Consider the following 22333-nt stretch of genomic DNA (forward strand, 5'->3'; position numbering starts at 1 on the left):
TCACCATGGAGGGTACCTTTTGGTTCAGGAGACTACCATTTGGGCTGTCTTCAGCAGCTAGCGTCTTTTAACGCATCATAACTGAAGTGTTGAAGGGCGTCGAAAAAGTGAACTTTTTCCAAGACGACATCCTTGAAGTCTATTGATGAACACAACAAATGTTTTAAAGAGGTCTTGGGAAGGTTGACGGAGGCCGGCCTAACTCTAAGAAAAGAGAAATGTAAATTTTGTTGGAGCAAATAGAGTACCTGGGGCATACCATCTCTGGTAACGGAGTTCGCCCAAAAGTGGATCATATTGAAGCTATACGTGAGGCACATATTCCCAATGACAAGGATAAATTGAGATCCTTTATGGGTTTAATTCAGTATTATGCTAAGTTTGTAGATTCATTTGCCTCTGAGACTGAGACCCTAAGAGCGTTGTTGAAGAAAGGGTGTTCCTTTAATTGGGGGGAGGAGCAGCAGGTTGCTTTTGATCAAAAAATACATTTGTGAAGAGGGTGTCTTGGCACCGTTTAACACCAAACTTACTACCTTTCTCACTGTAGATGCCAGTGCCAGTGCATGTGGGCTGGGGCCATTTCATGTCCGAGGTAACCCCTCAGAGTACAATAGAGAAACTCAGAATGATCTTTCAAGAGGAAGGTCTTCCCCGTATCCTGGTCACGGATAATGGGACCCAACTCGTATCGAAAGAAATGAGAGATTTTCTTGACAAGTGCGGTATTAAACACCATAGCACAAGTTTGTACAACCCACAGGCTAATGGTATGGTTGAACGGGCCAATCGCCTGGTTAAAGGTACAATTTCCATGGCAGTCCAGAATCAGAAGAATGTGAGAAGCATGGTTAATGAAATGGTGAGGGCACATCGCACGACTGTGCACAGTGTAACTGGAGTTTCCCCGTTTGAAAAGATGCGTGGGCGGAAACTGGGAACAAAACTTGTACCTGCATGGCTTTAATCACCCGGTTCTTCTGTGGTGCGGGACAATGAGCACATTACTAGAACATCAGGTATCTGTATCAGTGACCTAGTCAAAATCAGACATGGCAGGACAGTCAAGGGACTGTCAAAGTTTTGGGGGCCATTCAAGGTAAAACAAGTCTTCAAGAACTATGTTGTTGTAGAGAATGGTAACAAATGGAACAAACGTAAGGTCGCTTTGTTTCTCAAAGGAAGGGAATTTGCACACAAAGTAAATGACGTAAATGTTAAAAGTTGTAACAAATGTGCCAACGACTTCTGGCTTTTGAGTGATATTAGAATTGGAGCCAATGGAGGGTGTGGTGGGGGTGAACAAGGACGGGGGGGTTTATCTTGTGATGCCCACAACTTTCTACCTGCTACCTCTTTTCCATCTGCAGGGCTTGAGTCCTCACGCCTCTGCCGTGACTGCAGACCGCCAAGTTATTTGGCAGACTATGTACTTACATGATTTGCATTTTTCCTTTTTATCCTGTTTCCAATTACATTTTTCTTTTCTCTTCTTAATGTATGACGGGAGGGGGGTGTGTAGTGATGTCATTGTTACCTTTTTGGACTTGGCTGCGTCCTGTCCCCTGATTCTGCCAGTTAGAATGTTCGTGTTGTGCCATTCCAGCGATGTCAGTTGGTCAATGGCTGGCGTTGGTGGAAAACGCTCGCTTGTTGCATTGAGGAACATCTTGTTGTGAATAAATCCTTGTTCCTTAAGTCTTCAGTCTCCGGTGTCATCACTATACGCAGCAGGCCTTCCTGCTGCGGGTCCCTACGTCAAAAGAAAAGGGCAGTAATGCGCCGTATCTATAAGATATGGCACATTCCTGACCTTTTCCCCTGCACCGGCGCACAATGGTCTGCCGTGTGCCAACGCATGCACCTTTGCACCATGGTGCACGGGTGCCTGCGTTGCAGGAATGATTATTATTGTACAGGAAGGGAAACCTTTCTGTACAAAAATAATCACAGGACGCTTTTTCCTCTTTCTATGTGTGCTGCAGAATGCATCACACATAGAAAAAGAAATAACGAGGAGAAATAAAGATATTTCTCCTCGTTGTGCCTCCCTTCGTAAGCTTTTGTTGCTGCCTCAGATTTACAATTGCTCGTAAATCTGGAGCAGAGTCAAAAGGCCATGGATGTTGCTGGGAACGCCCCCAGCAACACCTATTGCACGTCCCTTTAACGCAGAACACTGATATTTATCAGGCCGCATTAAGCCAAAAAAAGTGGCTTAGTGCTGCCTGATAAATATCATGCAGGCTTCTGCGCCAGGGAACGTCACAAAAAGTGACGTTTGGGCGGCGCAAGGGGCCTCATAAATGAGGCCCTTTGTTGCTACCTATCATCAGAGCAACCCCTACTGTCAGTATTCCGGGTTACAATATCATGCTCAGAGTATGTAAAAAAGCAAATGATATATCTTAAGGTAAAGACACGATTCATACAAAATCTTCAGCATTAGGGAGCTTCACAGCTCTCGGAGGTCATGAAAGTTCTAGGAACCAATTCAGAAACCCCAGTTAAAGTGATGGTAATCTGTTGAGCAAGCTCACCAGAGTCAAGATATTCAGCAATTACATTCATTGCTGTTCCTTGCAGTTGACTCTTATTGTTCCAGAAGGAACTTTTGTACTACATATTTCTCTAGAATGGTCTCTTCTGCCGAATTACGTCTTGTTAATTAATGCGAGCCACAAGGAAATCTTCAAACAGGAGAACTCCCGGAGTGGAGGGAGGAGGCTGGGCAGAGCAGCTAAGTCTGCAAGAGGAGGAGGAAGGAAGCAGCTGCTGAAGGAAGGGTCAGTCGAGCCCATGTTATGCTGTTGACTACTGCTGCTCCAGGGCCCCAGCCTCCTCCTCATTGATCCTCTGCAGGGTCACCGGACGGTATATGGCATCAACAACCAGAATTCACTGAAAAATGCTGGCACACACTGCTGGGACGGTGGTGACAGCAACACGGTGAGAAAACGCTTTACATTATGGGACATGTAGTGACTGTCACTGATTCTCTTGGTGTGCTTACAGCATTTTAAAGGCAAAGCAAACTGCATGTCCCTGAATTCAGTGGAACAGCATTTGATTTCTGTGACAGGGTGAAAAGGTGAGGAGCTGCAGGGAGACGAGAAGGCAAAATTAATTTTTATTTTATGGACTAAACACAGAGCAATGCTGGGGAAGGTAGGGGTGGCCATGCTGTACATGGGAGGAGGTGGGAGAAAGGTGGGAGGGATGAGGGACAGGAGAGTTGGAAACAAAGATATAAAATAGTCCCCCGAATGAGCATAACTATGCAGTTGTTAGTCCCTGCTCCTGTGGGAGGAAAGGAAAGGAAAAGGAGGGACAAGAGAAAAGATTGACCACTAGCAAGCAAGTATTTTTAAAGGACACTGAAACAAAGAAATTAAAGCAGTGGGCGGGCTGTAAGTTCATATATAATTATGTATAAGTATGTGTGTATATATATATATATATATATCACTGAAAAAATATAGGTTTCAGAGACGTTATAGTTAGGAATTAGCATTTAAAAAACCTTAGAAATTCACTGAAAAAACCATAGGTTTTAGAGAAAGTTATAGTTAGCTGGACATTTCACTCATACAAAACCCGTGAAATTCCCCCCGTTATAGTTAGTTCAGCTACCTATAACTCGCGCCCCCGAAATGCACTGCTGATGACGTCACATATTACATCACTCATGACATGGTCAGTGACATCACTGATGACATCTCAAATGACATCACTGATGACAACATCCAGTGACTGTGTGTTTCTCTAAAGTTTAAATACGTTTTAATATATATAGGGAAAGGCGTGTTGAAGAATGAGTGGGTGTTTAAGTGTCTGAACGGATGATTTGCTAGGAGTGTGACTGACTCTATAAGTGAGTGATTAAACATAACTTACTGAATGCATGGGTTAGTGACTAAACTGTGTGAATGTCTGTATCTGTCTGTCTGTTGGTGTGTAAATGGCTGCATGGGTTTGCGAATAGCTGTATGAGTGTCGATATGGGTTATTGATTGGTTGTCTGAGTATCTGTATGGGTGCCTGAGTGTTTTTGTTGGTGGGTAGTGTATGACTGTGTGCATAGATGTGTGAGTGGGTGATTCACTGGGTGCATGGTTTTAAGAGTGCATCTGTGATGACTGTATGGGTGGGTGAGTGTATGTATGGGTTTGTTAGTGATTGAATGTATATCTCAGTGGTACATGTGTGAGTAACTACATATGTGAAAGGCAGTATATATGTGTGTTAGAGTATATAAATGGCTATATGTGAGAGTGTGTGATTGTCAGAGTGGCTGTATGGATGAGTGTGTGCATGTATCACTGATTGTATAAGAGCGTAAGAATGTGGTAGTATTTTTATGAGTAAGTGAGCTGGTGTGTGTATATCTGTAGTGTGTGAGTAAATGGGAGTGTGATTAATTATTTGCATGACTGACTAGGTGTGTGAGTACCTCTATGGATGAGTGGCGGTGTGTGAGTGTCTATATAGCAGTGGTGGGGCTTCCATTGGGGGCGTTGGGGCATTGCCCCCCGCCCGCACCCACGCCCGCAGCTCCCTTGGCGTCTCTGAACTTAGTTTACTTAAGTTCAGAGATGCCGAGGGAAAACTGACAATGCACGTCAGTCAGCATGACATCGGACCATGGGCAGTCCGGCGTCATGTTGACTGACATGCATTGTCAGACCAGCCAGGGACAGGCAGCACTGCAGCACAAGTGTGCATGAGTGGGCAAGGTGAGCTAATTTTTTAACCCGTGCCCAGTCATGCACACTTGTGTTTTCACAGACTTGCTCATGCCCATTAGGAGCTCCTCGGTCTCCTAATGGGCAGGCGGCGGGCGAAGAGTAAGCTGTGCCCTCAGCCAATCCTGGTGCTGCAGCAGCACCAGGATTGGCTTAGAGGTTGCCACTCCAGTGCTGACGTGCTGTTCCTCTTTGAAGAGGGCAGAGGCGCCAACGCGGACCAGGAGCAGAGGCGGTCAGGTAAGTTTTCGTCTTAATTTTATTAATTGTATTCCCCTGTGCGACCCCCCACTGCGCGACCCCCCCTCGCAAACCCCCTCGCGACTGCCTCCTTGCTCTTTGAAGAATGTTTTTGCGTGCATTGGAAAATAAAATGCATACTGCGCGCGCGGCTCATATTCACAAACGTGGTCTTTTTAAACCATCCTGCTTTCGTTTTTTAATGATATAAGCAATGGGCATTAGGTCTCACTAGGCGCTATAGATAGATAGTTCATGATGTTCAACCGATTGTGAGATGTGCTCTGTCATAAGTCACTGCTTGAGTCCAGTTCTCCCGCTGCTGGCAGCTGCCTCCCCCTCCTTTGTTCCCCCTCTTCTCTCTCTGTCTCGCTCCTCCTCATGTAGTAAAAACCGGACGGAGACTTCAAGAAACAGGTATTACCTTCTCTTTCCTCCATTCGTTTATTTGCTTCCTTGTGAAATGGATCCAAAAAAGAAAAACACTTGCTGGAAACGTAGTCTTTTGCTGACATTTTTCAATTTCTAAGTGCAGATTAGGGTAACGAGAAATAAAACATTCAAAATATGAAAAATAACTAACTAACTAAAGCAAGGTAGCCATATTGTTTTATTCACACCTAAACACATTAGCGCCACATTACAGTGTTTGCCAGTGAAGCCCTACTTTTGTTGCCTCCTCGCTCTTTGAACAACCATGTTTTCCCTGGGTGGGAAAGCACACTATTCCTGGAGGTACTAAAATACCTGCTTGTTGGGTGCGTGCATTGGAAAACAAAATGCATACTGCGGCTCTGTATTCACAAACGTGGGGCCCGATTCACAGAACTAACTTAAGACAAAATCCTAAACTTACTACCATTTTGGTATTCACAGAATGCACTTACTGCTTTTGGTATTCAGAGAATGCACTTACTACTTTTGGTATTTACAGAATGGATTTACGACTACTAACTTTACGTCCGCACTCGGGCCGGAAATTCCGGCCCGGAGGCGGAGCTTCCGGCCCAGAGGCGGGGCTTCTGGCCCAGAGGCGGAGCTTCCAGCCCAGAGGTGGAGATTTTGTCCATGGCTAAATCTCCGCCCCTGGCCGGAATCCCCACCTCTGGGCCAGAAGCTCCGCCTCCAGCCCAGAAGCCCCGCCTCTGGGCCCAGAAGCACTGCCTCCGGGCCCGGAAGCCCCGCCTCCGGGCCGGAAGCTCCGCCTCCAGGCCGGAATTTCCAGCCCGAGTGCGGACGTAAAGTTAGTAGTCGTAAATCCATTCTGTGAATACCAGAAGTAGTAAGTGCATTCTGTGAATACCAAAAGTAGTAAGTGCATTCTGTGAATACCAAAAGTAGTAAGTCTAGGATTTTGTCTTAAGTTAATTCTGTGAATCGGGCCCTTTGTCTTTTTAAACCATTCTGCTTTCGTTTTGTAATGATAAAAGCAATGGGAATTAGGTCAGCTCCGTTACTCTCACACGCTCCTTTCTGCACCCTTGTTCCCTTATGTCACTGTTTCCTTCTCTTTCTATTCCCCGGTTAACTGACTTTTCTCTCTTGCTCTGGGGGTGAAGGCCGATGATGAGAAATACGCCCGGACCAGACGCCGGACCTTAAAAGAGTGGCAGCGCTAAGTGCCCACCACCTGCAATCACCGGTACATATTAGGCGCTATAGTAGAGTCTAGAAATAGTTCATCCGATTCTTGTGTGAGATGTGCTCTGTTGTTACTACTTGTCATTTGCTATGACGGGGGAATGGAGGTGCGGAGACAGAGAAAGAGACGAGGGAGGAAGGGATACTGAGTCGTAGGAAGGGATAGCAAGCAAGATGGATGTGACAGCAACAAGATAGGAAGAGATAGCAAGATAGAAAGAGGAAGCAAGATAGGGAGAGAGGCGAGCATGGGGGGTTGCGAGACAATGGAAGGGGCAGAAAGAGACAGTCACCGGGCAGCGTCAGAAGCACCCAGCCAGTGACAGAGCGAAAGAGATAAGGTAGGAAGGGATAATTACATGATGGGAAAGTGAGAGTGTAACTGGAAGAGAGTGACGCCGATAGAGCAGCTTGCAGCCACTTACAGGTGAAGGTGGTGAATTCTGAGAGAGAGATAGGTAAAGAGAAAAGTGACAGTTCACAGAGGCACTTGCACAATTGCTTTATTAACCTTCCTGCTTTCTCAAATTTGCTTGAAAATGCACCATTTTTCTTCTCTTTTTTCAAAATGTTCACGGGAAGTGAATCTCAACGAACCCCCCCTTATGGTGGTTCGGGCTCGCTCGCTACGCTCGCTCGCAACGGTGCAGTATACCAATCATTTCACGCCTTACCACTTTCAAATCTCACCAGCCGCCCCTGCTATATAGGTGTATAAATGCATATGATAGTCCTGTACTGAGTGACTGAGGGACCCTCAGTATTCACGGGGAATTAATTCCCCAACTTACAACTCTCCAGGGGGCGAGTTTGCACAATGGTGAAGGAAGGGGGCATGGCCTGAGGTGACATGTTTGCAAACACGCCCTGTGGCGCGTTTTAAGTTGGGAAATTAATTCCTCTTCAATCCTGAGGGTCCCTGGGAGCCAACTAGCCCACCAGGTACCTCTAGTATGCGCCAGGAAGCTGCGTTGCAGAGAAGTGTTCAGTGGCCACGCCCCTTTTTACAACACTCTGCAACGCAGCTACATGGCGCTTACTGGAAGTATCTGGTGAGCTAGTTGGCCCCCAGGGGACCTCAGGATTGAAGAGGAATTGATTTCTGAGAGGTAATTGGGAAAACACTAGACATGTAGAAGCCGTTTTTCAGGGGAGGGAAGGATTGTCAGTTAATCAGAGAGGCATTTAGACTGTTTTATGTTGTTGCACATATAAATCACTTGATTTAATTTTCACTTTAAGTGCAGGTAGGAGTTTTTGGCAAATAGTGAGGAGGGATGATTGTATTTGTCGGAGGGGGCACATGTTGGGCGTTTCACCACAAGGTTTCTTTTGAATTAGCTAAATGTTTTTTCAGTGTAGTGTGAGTTCGCAGCGAATTGATAGTCAAACTGTTTCTGTTATTTAGAGACCCCTGATGAAGAGCCACACGGGCTCGAAATGCATTGGGTATAAGAAATGAGTCTACCAGGACGTATGATCTGCCTTGAGCTTTGTTTTGAACATGTCGCTGTGAAATGTTGTAACGGGCACTCAGGAGACACATGAAAATTTGAACAAGGAAATTATGAAATAAAGCATGAAGGTGGAACTACGCTGTCTCAGCGGTGATTTTATAAGGTTGATGAAATTATGGTGAAGCAACAGTACTAATTTGGAAAGAAATAATGAATAAGTATAAATCAATGAGTAACGATGATTTTTGAGGGACGTTCTCCCACTCAGCAGTGCGACAGATGGGAGCGCATTTGATTGGGCCGGTTCACACAAACTGTTCGCACGCATCTTCAGATGACAACAGCTTAATTAAAGAACATTACAAGGGAAGGAGTGCATTCTTACCATGTGTCTTGCTTAGCAACCTAAAAAGCAGCATTTATTCTCCATGCGTCCGAGAGGCCTTTTCGATAAGGTGAAGGACCCGTTTGGTATTGTCACTCGTCTGACGTTGAGGGATAAAACCTGCCTGGTCGGAGTCGATTAACCTAGGGATGTAGGGTGCCAGGCGGGAGGTGAGAATCCCCATATAGAGCTCAAGATCGATGTTAAGGAGAGATATGAGGCGGTATGACTCGCAACTAGTCTTGTCTTTGCTGGGCTTTGGGATGACGACGATGGCCTCCTCTGGGATTGCTCAGGTGAGCGCAAAGTAGTTAAAAAGGCGTGTTAGAAAAGGTGCCACCGTCGAGCAGAACTGTTTATAAAAGGCCACTGAATAGCCATTGGGCCCTGGCGACTTAGCGAGTTGGAGGAGCGAGATGGCAGCTATGACTTCCTTAACCCAGATCTCTCTCTCTCCAGGTGGTCCGCCTGGTCCCAAGTTAAAGAGGGGAGCCGGGAATACCCTATGTAAGCCTTGCAGAGTGAACTATCTAACCCCGTATAGAGTTGTGCGTAAAAATCGTGGAAGTTCTCAGCTATGTCCGAGTCCTCCTCCCCCCCTCTCCCCAGCAGCCTCGCACTATTCGTGAACATCCTGAGTCTGCCTGGCCTCCCGCAGCTTGTGTGCCAGGAGGCGGCCACATCTGTCCCCTCCTGTATAGAATGCTAGGCATAGAAGCAAGGCCGCGTATTCTGCCCGATCTTGGTCGAGGGCCGCCAACTGCATCCTTACTGCACGTAGCTGACGCCAAATCCTAGGTGCCCTGGTCCACTGGTGCATTGGCTCCAGCTCCTTGGTCCTTCGCATGAGGTCTTCCCGCTTCTGTCTGCGCTCAGCATTATCTGCTGTCGAAACTGCTTTGAATTCCCCCTAATTGCCACCTTGAGCGCTACGCATTGCGTTGATATGGGGGTGTCTTGATTATCATTATGTGTGAAATAGTCCTCTATGGCGTGCTGTATTTGTGTTACTACGTCAGGGCGCTGTCAGAAAGTGTTGCGCAAGTGCCATTGACAGGAGGGTCGCTGCATAGGGGGGAGAGTGAGTGTGATTATGAATGGTGTGTGGTCTGAGAGGGAGGCAGCTAGTATTTCCACTTCAGCGGTGTAGGCGCAGATGGACTCGGAGCCAACGAAGTAGTCAAGCCTAGCATAGGTTTTGTGCACACTCAAGTAAAAAGAGTATTTGTGGTCCTGGGGGTGGAAATAGTGCCAAAGTTTTATCAAGCCCAATCCCTTCAGTTTGTCTTGCCCCGATTGGGAGAGCGATTCCTTCTGGCCCGAGCACTGCCCTGATCTGTCACTGGTGTTGTTGAATACTATATTTAAGTCACCTCCCAGCAGAATGTCCTGCTCCCCTGTCGCCTTGGCCTCTATCAGTGCCTCACGGAGGAACTTCTCTTGCCCCTCGTTGAGAGCGTAAATAGACCCGCCTATGAATGTTTGACCCCCTGAGGAGAACTGATAGGAGAGAAGCCGCCATTTAATTTCAGCTTCCTTCTGTTGTACTCTGCCCTGGACGGCGCGGGAGATTAGGATGGCAAACCCAGCTGTTTTAGTGGAGCTGGAGGAGAAGAATTGCGTTGGGAACCTGAGGGACCTTAGGCAGGAACAATCCCGGGCCAATAAGTGCGCCTCCTGGAGGAGACAGATATCTGCCTTGGAATTTTCCATATACGAGAGGACTGCCCTGCGCTTAATGGAGTTGTTGAGACTCCTCACATTCAAAGTTAGGATTCTTAGCTCTGTAGGGGCCATCTAAGAATTGGGGGACCACTAAGACCTCTACATAGGAAGGCTGTACCCTTGAGTTTAGGTGGGTGCCAAGAGCGGCTAGACAGTGCCCCTGAATCCCATATGGAAAGAGAATGGTGGACGAGGGACCCCAAAAAAGAACAATAAAGAGAAAACACCCAAAACTAGCAACAAAAACATTACAAAAAGCAGGAACCAGAGTTCGGAAAAAGAGTCCATCATCCGGAGATAACCGGAGTGAAGTCACAATGGGGTCCATAATGTGGCCGAGAGCTGCCTCCTCCTTCCCACTCGCCTCCCGTCCCAGATGCTAGGAAGGAACATGGGGTACCATCTCCAGTTCAGTATTTAGGAAGCATCTTTGCCAGAGCCTCCGTTGTGGATTGAAGGAACGCCCTTTGGCCCTTGGAGATCTCTGCCGGGTCTTGGAGGTGTGTTCTTTGTCTGCGACCCTGCCATTGCCAACCAGAAGGGGAAACGCAGCACTGAGCCGGTCATCTTCATCTGGAGGGAGCTCGACTCCCAGAAGCCGACTGGCCTCCATGAGTGACTGAAGCTGCAGGAGTTTGCCGTTGTGCCGGAAAATAAGGCGTAATGGATGCCCCCAGGAGTAGGAAATCCCTTGTTGGCGTAGGCGAGCAGTAATGGGCCAGAATTGCTGGCGTTTCTGGAGGGTGAGGAGGGCAAGGTCCTGGAAAAGCACAGGTGACTGTCCTTTAAACGTGATGGGATGTAAGGACCTAGCTTTGCTCAGGATCGTTTCTTTGGTCTGGAAGTCCTGTACACAAACCAAAATGACCGCTGAAGGAGCGTTGCTGTGCACGTGATCTAATCGTATCTCCGTGTCCGGTGGGTTGCCGAGGATGTGGTTGAATAGCGCACCGGTAAAGTCGAAAAGGTCCTCTGTGTCCGCCGTGACTGTCACTCCCCGAATTCTGATGTTGTGCCTTTGGGAGCAATTCTCTAAGTCCTCCAGGTGGGATTGAAGATCTATGTGCTGATCCTGAAGGTGGAGGACCTCCTGTTGCAAGGTGGACAGTTCTGTGTCTCTATTGTCTCCTCTGTCCTCCAAAGCAGCCACTCTCTCTGCCGTCCACATCTCGCCTGATGTCTTTAATCTCGGACGTAAGGTCCTGTTTTATAGTTTGGGGGTCCCCTCGCAGTGTCAGGAAGAGCGATTCAAGAAAAGCCAGAGTCACTGGTTCCTCGGGGGGGCTATTAGCTTTCTCGTGGGCCGTGTCTCCCTGATGTGAGTGCTCCATTGCGCTGCTGCTTTGTTGACGAGAGAAAAGATCTTTCAGGGATTTCTCCTTTTTCCCCTCTCGTGGAGGACATAGTCCCTCTCCTTTTTGCGCTGTGGCGGTCCAGGAGGCCAATGGGGTGAGAATAGCTGGTTGGTGGTGTGCAAGGCAGGCAGCTCCCTATGTGAGGTGGCGAAGACCCGCAGCTCGAAGTCACCCCCAGTCGAGGTCCCGCCGGATGTCAAGCCGGCCACCAAGCGCCCCCCACGCCCTAGCACGACCCCTGGATCACTGCCTGCTGTGCTGCTGGCGTCGACCAACTCAAGTGAAGAAAGGCCCCCGGGGCGCAGGAGACGCCCGGGGTCAACCACCGTCCAATTAGCACTCTGAGACGGGCGCAGTGACCCACATTGGCGTCTCTTCATCGGGAGCATTGCATGGTGAGAAGCGCAATGGAGCCCCTCACTGAGTAGAGGAAGCCGGTCCCCAAGACAGGACTTCCCCCATAGTTAGTGATATCCCCCGGCAGTGATACGGGCCCTGGGGAAAGCCTCGCAAGCTCCTGCCCTGCTTTCCTGCGTTGCTGCGAAGTGGCCATGGGTAGTGAGGTGGCCCGCCGACTGCCCAATTCCACGGTGGGGTGGCTCGGATGAGATGAGGCACCGGTGCCGTCCTTGGAGAAGGAAGGGGAGACAAGCTGGGGAGCACGAAAGGCCCACAAACCGCATCCAGGCCTAGCTGGGCTGCTTCCGTGGACCGTTGTGTCCCGCTCTCGGTGGCCCCCAACAAACAGAGGTCACGCTTGCACGCCCCTTAGTGGACTGAACTTGCTGAGGTGGGGGCAGGAATGGCCAGGCCCCGATGGCGCCTGTACCTGCCTCAGTCGTCCCCCGTCACTGCCAGCTCACCGAGATGGTCCTTGGAGCCGTCTGCTATCCGCTGCCGCTGGTGGTGCCCCCGGGGGGTGCCGACAGTGGTGGAGGGTCGGGGAAACTCAATGTGGCGGATCGGGAGCTTGTAACGCCGCCAGACCGATGATGCAGTCACAGTGGCGTGGAGGTCGGGGTTACCTCCGCTATTTTAGCCCGAGGCCAGACGAGGCCAGACGAGGCCGCCGGGCACAGGCAGAGCCCAAGGCCGGGAAAGCGCGCGGGCCTCTTCGGTGGGGATCGCGTCGGTGAGGCACACCACTGCGAGTGGTGCGCCGCCAGGTCCAATGGTGCTGAGGAGACGTTGGCCATACGCCGATAGAGCCGCTGCGATGCCAAACTCACAGTCCACGCGGCCTGCCGGCTTGGGACAATCCAGTTGCCGGCAGGCCCCGGCGGGCGTCCCGCCCTGCGTAGAGCGGTCCAGAGCGGTGCTTCGACCCCAAAGCCTCCTGGCAGGATCTCCCACACCTCTTGATCAAGAGGCAATCAGCACGGGGTCTCTTTGGTCGGGCTGAGTCCGATAGGACGCAATGCTGGGTGGACAGTGGGCAGGAGCTCTGAAAGCAGCGTCCTACCTTGCCGCCATCTTGGCCATGCCCCTCATAAGCCCAGTTTTAAAAAACATTCTTGAAAGTATTCCAAAGCAATACTCCTTGAGGATCTTCCTGTATTTGCTGCTGCTGTTTTTTCTTTTACTTCACAAACCCATTTTAGCAGAGCATGTGGTCGTTATACGTGATCACACACAACTATCCCACTTGTATATGACTTTGACACATACATTGAGAAATGTGAATGTGGCCTAATGGCCAGATCTGCAAACTTTGGATGGATCTGAGGAACCAGGTTTGAGTCCTGGTGTTGGCTCAACATCCTTTGATTCTGGGTAACTCACTTACCCACATCTGGGCCTTGTTTTAACTCAAAAATGGATATGAGGCCTCACCACCTAGAAGGGGTGTTACAAATTTGCTAAAAATCTATTTGATCACCATCAAGATTTTCAGAAGCCTTGCCATTTTACTAAACAGATGTCAGCACACCACTCTGAAAGGTATTCCAGATCCAAACCCCAGTGCAGTTCCCGATTCTGCCACTTTTATGGGCAGAACAATATCTTGTCCTTAGTCCAATAAGGACATATAGAAGGTTGTGGTCAAAGTTGTAACATTTACAAACAATTGCTTTTAGAGAGGAAAGCAAAACATTTTAAAGAGTATGTTATTTTGGTAATTGACAACAACTTGAAAGCGTGTCTACTATTACGTTCATAAGTCGTCCCCAGGTCATGTCCGTAGAAGCTAGGTGGGTTGTGAAAATTTGGTGTTCTAAAAATTGGGTGGTTGTTCTAAAATGTTTGGGCAGCACTAGGCTAGGATAATCTGAAGGCGTGGAGAAAACAATATGCTATCAGTGACTGCAGGCGTTGCCAGAGTCTGCTAGAATCGCCTTTGAGAGGAACAGATGGTGAACCTCTGATTTCCCACCATGATGGGGCTGTGACAGAAAATAGGCCAGGGCATCAAAGTAAAAGTGGTCCCAATACTAGTGAATAAGGTAGCTAAAAGAACGATCCCATTTATGCAAATTAGGACAATTTTGAACTTGTAAAAACACAATGTATAAGTGTTTTACAAGTTCCGCGAGACCTCATGCATTTGTGCTTGTTGCAGGGAATATGTGTTTAAATATTAGGGAAACCAACAGTAAAAACTGGCTCACCAGACCATAAAACAGACCCAGAGACAGCCAAATAAACATTCCACAAATTGAACTGCAGACCAGCCCTTCGGGCACTGCCTGATTGCCCTGTGGATACTGCCTTTTGGGACTGGTTATTGTACCAGAGAGACTTTACTGCTGCTGCTATAGACATGGGATGAACTGGGGGCGACATGAGACTGGTCTAGGCATAGTCTGGTTGTGGTGATGGAGAATCACTGAGATATACCCCTAGAAAGTGCAGTGATGAGTGGAAACGTGATAGCTCTCCATCATTGAGTAATAGCTAAAAAGCAGCTATAGAAAGGGTTAACAAATGAGAGAAAAGATAAAAAGGAATTTTTACCCCATCAGCACACAGAAGGAAAGGGAAAGGAGGGGAGGTTTAGTGTGAGTATTCTACAGAAGGAAATGTACAGAGCCAAGGAGAAGTGATGGCAGCCTTTAACACAATTCTGTGTAAATTGGATGCTGTAGGAAAGGCAAGGACATATTGGTTGAAGGCTGCCTGGGATTAGTGGAGACTATGATGCCAAATGTGGAGGTGTCTGAGAGGGAGCTTGAATTCATGGTCTGATAGAGGATCAAGAAAGACACGTTGAATATGATTTAGTGGAGTATGGCGACTTTAAAGGCAGAGAGGAAAGTGCAATGTTGATGCTGAATGACAGGACTGAAATCTTGGTGAACGCACAAGGCAGAACCTAAATACTGGTGCTGGGATTTTTTGCTGTGAACATGGATGCATTGGTCCCTATAACAAAGGGTGCCTTCTGGCCATGATGAAAGCATACTGGCTAAAAGATCCACTATCTTCCCTCTAGAGCTGTTTCCCTCACAGTCAAGCATAATGACAAGGCAATCATTATAGTGCTAATAGATCCCAACATCCATGAGCAGGTTTTGCACATGGCTGCATATGTGGGGAAGATGCTGGCGAGCTCAGGAAACAGATTAAAACCTGTTTTCCTATAGATCTTAATCTGCAATTAGTCTTATCTTGATGATGTTTTCTTTTGGGGCTGGTATATTTTCTCTTTTATTTAGCACAGGGATACTTCTTAGGAAGTGGCTGTTCATGCTTTAGAAATTGCAAAATAAAGTCAAATCAAATTAAATGGATAGTAAACCTACCTGGCTCATAATGGACCGGAGTTCAGCTACACAGTTGAGATATAAGGTGATGGCGGTTATGAGAACAGATATTTGCAGCTTTCGTCTGCTTTTTCATCTGCTTCCCTGCATGATCAAAAGTACTGAAGGAGGGGATCCTATGTTTCCACCCAGGTAGTGGCAGCCCAGTCCTTTCTGAAATCACTGAAGAAAAACTTGGCTGCAAAAAGAAGATGGTTCCCGCACAGGTTGTAGATGGATGTGGTCGATCTCACCGAGTGAAGGTTTTGCGTGCTAACAGGCACAATTGGTTGGATGGAAAGTTCTATAGTCTTGATGTTGTAGGTTATTTTATGGACTGGGTATTCCCTATTATCCTGCCTCCTGCCTTCCCTTTCTTCACCCTTTCTACCTTTTCCCTTCTCTTCCATTTTTCCACTACCCCAGGTTCTCTCATTTTCAAGCCTTTGTGCTTTCTTTGATATGAAATGGTACACTGTACCTACTAACCAAACGGAGCTTGTCTATGTGCAGTGGGAAGCAGCCTTTACACCGCAACTGTTACAATGCATGCCATTAGCCCACATGCCATTGCAATGCAAAAGGTGTGTAGCAGTGGGTAGAAGGTGTTGGATTTAACTCCAACACCTTCCCTACTGTCGCACACACTGGAGTTGGAATAGAAAATTAAACTATTCCAACTTCCAGCACTTCCCTGAAACAAGTCGGGGTAAAGATTTGCATTGCAACCGCCTTTGGGGTAATGGCATGCGTTGTAACGTCACATAACCATTTGCAGCGACTTTTTGCTTCGTCAAGTTACCAATAAAAGATTATTGAAACATAAAATTAGTAAGGTGAGACTTCCATTATTTATTCATTAGTACTAAAATAGGCAATACAGGGCTTATTCACAAATGCATTTTTGAGTACATAAATTATTACTCCTGTAGCATTTTTTACCTGCTCTTACATTCCTTTGTAAATTTGCCACAAAACATCTAAAATGGGAATATTCAGGGAATAATTATGTATAATTATGTACAATTGGTACAAATAGAGCAGACTCTGTCAGCTTTGAATTTTTAATAATAGGTAGTTGGATGTCTCAAGACGATTCACAAAGGCATGTAAGATTATGTAAAAAAAAGTACTCCTGTTTTACCACTTTCCATACTCATTAATGCTTTTGTGAACAGCAGCGGCTTGCACAAGTAAGAGTGGTGGTGCAGTGGGGTGGGGCAGGGTGAGGCAGGTGGGGGATGGTGGAAGTCGACAGACGACGGGTTAAGTAATCATAAATAAATAAAAAAACACTTACCTTGCGGCCAACACATTCTTGACTCGAAGATGTGGCGAGCGCAAGGTAAGTGGTTTTATTTACTTATTTATTTATTTATTATCACTTAACCCATCATCTGGCAACTTCCACTACCCCCACTTCACCCCGCCCTTGCCCCACCCCACCGCCCAACCGCTCCACCTCTCTTACCTGTGTGAGCCACTACTGTTTGTGAATAGGCCTCATTGAGGTTACGTATAGTGACTGAATACAAACTGGTGCTTACCTGTCCAGAATGTTGAGTTGCCAATCTTATCAGGGCATCTATTGCATGCTCTTTTTGCAAAAATTCCAGTCCTGGGGCATCTGGATCGGGAACATCTCCCAGCCCATCTACTCCATGGAAATACGAAGCATGTATCCGGTCTCCAAGGATGGAAGTAGAAATTCCTCCAAACACAGGGATCTAAAAGATAAACAAGAAAGTGATATATTTACAACAGCTGACACATTGACCTAAAATAGTGACTTTTACTGCCCTTAATGCCAAATAAGGGATTTTGAAAGCTCAAAGCTGGGATTTAGTGGGACTTAGGCAGAGGAGAAACAGTAATCGCTAAAGGTTAGAGGTTACCATCGAGCAAAGGGCCAGTCATTTACTGCCATTTACTGCCAAATGCTTTAATGTATCAATACATCCATGTGTTGCTTCTCAAAACTAATACTTTATATCTTAAATCAGATTTAAATATTTGTTTTTTTCTGGCAATTGACTTTATTAATACAAGCTAAAAGATCATTAATATATTCAGCAAATCATCTTAAAACTGAATAACGTCCTGGACCTGATGGACTCGCATGTCCGTTTTATATTTGATTGAAAACATGAGTACCAGTTCTGACTTATGTCTGCTCCTCTTCCATGATGAATTTGAACTTTACAATGTCAATTAAGAAGACTTACTTCACTCTTCTTTGCAAATTGGGTGAGGAACCATTGAAATGCAGCAGTTACAGATCTATCTTGATAATTAGCCCAGATGTAAAGATTCTTACAGAGATTTGGGTAGAGTAATAGATCAGTCAAGATTTATAATGAAAAGTCAACAATATTAGAAAGGATGTAGATCATTTCCATTTTCCCACAGTCAAATGTAACCACCACCTGGGGTCGTATTACAGAAAGAGTTCCAGGGGCACAAGGGCATGTCCCGGGGCACTTTAACTTTACAGAAGGGGCTGCAGACACTTATGTGCCCCCTTCTGTAATATAGATAGTGCTGGTGCACATGTAGCGCTAGTGCTATCTGTTGTGTTCCAATTATTCTTCCAAACAATATATAGTATTCATAAAATTGATACTTTATTCAGAGCGCAGAGATAACGTTGGTGTCCCCACAGAAGCCAGCATACAACTGACAGCAGAGGAACACGGCTGTGACATGTCACATAGCAACACTAGAACTAAAGATAGAACTTAGCACTTAAAGTGCCATAACGCAAATAATACATCATAACATGTTCAGAACATAGCATATCCTCTTCCCTTTATCTTCCTTAAATGACATTAACAAGTACAATAATAACTATGAGGATATGTATCAATGAGACATTTTACTTATCACCACAAACATAATCTTGTAGATACCTAGGTGGGCATCTTGATCTCTGGGACAAGCACCTATTATTGATAGTATCACTGCGATACTCAGTAACAACAGTGGGTGGATTACCACAGACTTCTTCATCACTAATGAGAAGGTAAGGATTAAAATTACTGTCCTATTCGTTTTCATCATTCATCCCCTGACTGTTATTTTTTTTGTAAAGATCAACTCTTCTCAAATTCCAGTTCTCACCATTATATAATGTAACATGTCTCCTATGTACATTTTTTACTATCTACGGACCACGAACTTTAGTAAACCCAGCACTAATACGTCCAGGTTTGACTTTTACTAAGTCATTGGGTTTTATGCACACTCCATGTGGAGGAACTTTGTTATCCTTTAATTTGTCATAATCCAAATTAGCTAAACCAATACACTCATCCATCATGGAATTCACTTGGTACTAGCAGTATGCCCTCTCATGACAACAAAAGGAACCTTTCCAGACACTGTATTCACAGTTCTGCGATAAGGCCACACTAAGTCATTGACCATAGATTTTACATCACTCCTGTTTTTTACTGCCATTTGAATGACACCTTTCACCATGTGATTTGCCCTTTCCACAACACCATTTCCCTGTGGGTTGTAAAATTATGTCCTAGTGTGTACTATTCCGCACGATTTTGGATACGCAGTCATTTCTGCAGAAATTAATTGTGTGCCATTACATGTGATTAATTTTACAGGGTACCCGTCTTCGTTGAAAATATCAGATAAAACTCTAATAGTGTTCTTCGTGGTGATCTCTTTTACAAATTTTACAATTAACCATTTAGACATAACATCAACCATGACCACTCCAAATCTCAATTCCGCATTTAATATCACAAACGGACCAATAAAATCAGTATGCCAAGGTAAACCAGGATCATAAATTTTACCTAAGTCTAGTTGATTACCTACCTTCAATCTTTTTTCACTCTGAATGCATTCGACACACCTCTCAACCCAATCAGACACCTGTTGGTCCATTGCGGCCCACCAAAAATGCTCCCTTAATCTTTTCTTCGTGATGGTTTGACCCATATGACCTTCATGAGCCAATTTGAATAAGGAAAATCTCAAATTTTGTGGAGGAACAAATTTGTCATCTTTCATTATAATATTTCCTTCTTTATCAAATATGGATAACTCTTCCAAAACTTTCAAAAAAGGTCTCAGAGCAATTGGAAATATACTTTCCAACATGGTGAGAACTGGAATTTAAGAGTTGCTCTTTGCAAAAAAAATAACAGTCAGGGGATGAATGATGAAAACGAGTGGGGCAGTAATTTTAATCCTTACCTTCTCCTTAGTGATGAAGAAGTCTGTGCTAATCCATTGTGCTATGCATGCGTGGGTTCGCATCCCATCCTCGTCGCCATCTGTTGTGTTTCAATTATTCTTCCAAACAATATATAGTATTCATAAAATGTATACTTTATTCAGAGCGCAGAGATAACATTGGTGTCCCCACTGCAGCCAGCATACAACTGACAGCAGAGGAACACGGCTGTGACAAGTCGCATAGCAACACTAGAGCTAAAGATAGAACTTAGCACTTAAAGTGCCATAACGCAAATAATACATCATAACATGTTCAGAACATAACACTATCTCAAGAGGGCATTCTCTCATTTGCATCGGGCGTGGCCCCCTGCAAAAGAGGGAATTTCCTTACCTCTGCGCCCACACATTATTATAGGCGTAGGCTCAAAGGCAAAGAAGCTGTCAGGAGGCGCACTAAAAGTGCGCCACAAAAAGGTGGTGATTTGTCAGTGTGCCCCCGTGAGGGCAGCCCTCCCGAGGGTTAAAAGGGTGTCCTGTGAAGCCGAGGACATTACCTTAGAAGCACGTGCAGTCAACTCACTGCACCCGCCTGCAAGGGATTTCTTATCCCTCTTTGAAGTGCAGACAGGTGGCCGCATACACAGTGAAACGCAGAGCGACTTTGAAGCAGCTGCTCCATATGTCACTTGAATGTGCTGCCCCAGAGCAGCACGAGTTTGCAGCTTCCCTGGGGGCAGTGCATTCACTGTAATAGGACGCACTTTCCGTGTTTGAATATGGTACACCAATTTAAAGGTATGCTGTGTGCAAACTGGAAAAGTTGGTCCTATGTGTAATAGGGCCCCAGCTGGTTAAGTAGGTGCTAAAAATTACTTTCAACAATGTTCAAGAGTATTATCTAAATGAAGTCTGTCACAGTATGGTACTTGGTGGTTGTTATACCTGAAATCCTTCCTGTGATGTTCCCTCAGATTATTTGCTTTCACTCCACTATTTTTGCTCAACTTATTTTTGTTGTCATTAGGACTTGGTTCATTTCACCCCAGCTAACTAGTAATAAAGTGCTTGTGCTCTTTCTCTTATACATGGTAAAACTGGTATACACATAATTGGCACATTACATTTATTTATGGGTCTCTAGTGAATGGTACTACATGTACTCAGGGTCTGTAAATTAAATACTATTAGTGGGCTGCAGCACTCATTATGCCACCCACTAATGTACTACTTTTAAAATATAGATGCCATTTTAAATAAAAAAAAATAGCTTTCGGAGCAAAACCCGCAGAACGCACAACATATTCTTTTTTTAAGCTTTCAGACAAATACTCTCACAGCTGTTGGTCTTTTTTAGTTTATTTGTAACACCTCTGCTCCAAAGGAGAGGCAGGGTCGAGACACAATCTGAGACCCAAACAACTTTCTGTAGGGACATCAGAAGCAGGCTGCCAAAGAAAAGGCATGCAAGGATGGGTCCGAGTTAGTCAGAGCTCCGAAGAAAGTACTTCCAGAGGCATGATTCTATCAATAACTTCCCATACTTCTCCAGCTGCTTAACACAAGGTATCTTACGGAAAATGTACAACCATTTAACTGAAAAATGACACCCAGCAAAAAAAGAAATTAGACGAACAATGTTTATAAAGGGCTTTGAATCTTGCTAGACATTCATTTAGCATGTTTTTTGCTTCTACAATATTGGCAACATGCGTTCTTTTACTGGAGAGACAACATTTAGCTTTAAAGACACTACACCCACTGTAAGGGAAATACCACCACCATTCCGGAATAAGATAAACTCTGCACCTTTGCTACTGTCTCTGAAATGCCTCAACAGCAGGGGGCAGTCTGAACACCAAATTTAAAGTATTTCAGATTGTAACTATGGAACAATTAACCAACATATGAAGGTTGGAAGCTCAATGAAAGCGGTGTTTTAATACATTTGTATTGAGCAGGTTTTAATTTGCAGTTGCATGAATGTTACCACATCAGGGGGCATATGTATCAACCGAATTTTTAATCGCAAACGCTGCGATTCGCAAAAAACAGCGTTTGCGATTAAAAATTCGCCAAACGGGATGTATGAGGCAAATTCTCATCGCAAATTTAAGGAATCACTAATTTAGCGATTTCTTAATTTTGCGTAAGCATTTAAGAAATCGCAAATTGCGATTTCTTAAATGATATGTAACACACACCAAAGCATTGCGAATTATCCTTAAGAAATCGCAAATTACCACCAACTTCTAGTTGGTGGTAATTTGCGATTTCTGTTAAAAATGCACTTTTTGGAATTTTACAAAGTGCCACGTGGCGCACATACATGCCCTTAGGGCATGTATGTGCGCCATATGCACACACATGCTCATTTAAGGGGTGCATCAGGGTGTCATCATGACACCCTTGCACCTTTGAAATTATTCTCAAATTGCGATTAGCAAATTGCGAATCGCAATTTGAGAATTACTTCCCATTCATTCCTATGGGTCTCCCGGCCCAAAGAAATGAATGGGAAGGTATTCCTTAATTGCGATTTTGCAATTTGCTAATCGCAATTAAGGAATTTTAAGAAATCGCAAAAGTTTTGCGATTTTTTAAATACATCCCGTTTTGCAATTCTCAAATAGCGATTCTTTAAAAATCGCATTTTGAGAATCGCAAATGGAGATGTTGATACATATGCCCCCTAGTAACTTTCATGCGGGCCTTTTAAGTTATCCTTCTACGTCCCCAACTTTTCCCAGCACAATTGTTCTAAAACAGGGCTGGGCGAGCGGGCCTTAATCACGATACACCCCCCCCCCCCCCCCCGTAGAGCCCACAGTGAAACTTCAAA

The 22333-nt window shown here is 45.5% G+C and overlaps 1 protein-coding gene across 1 annotated transcript in view; it reads right to left on the bottom strand.

The window, feature by feature from the left end:
• Positions 1-22333, bottom strand: part of LOC146822854 (uncharacterized) — a 180785-nt gene that overhangs the window by 93717 nt on the left and 64735 nt on the right. Inside the window, exon 3 of the mRNA XM_085607027.1 lies at positions 16839-17018. Coding sequence (XP_085463153.1) covers positions 16839-17018 — 180 coding nt within the window. The remainder of the gene's footprint in view (positions 1-16838; positions 17019-22333) is intronic.

Source organism: Triturus cristatus, chromosome 5_2, assembly GCF_964204655.1.
Source record: "Triturus cristatus chromosome 5_2, aTriCri1.1, whole genome shotgun sequence".
NCBI lineage: Eukaryota > Metazoa > Chordata > Amphibia > Caudata > Salamandridae > Triturus > Triturus cristatus.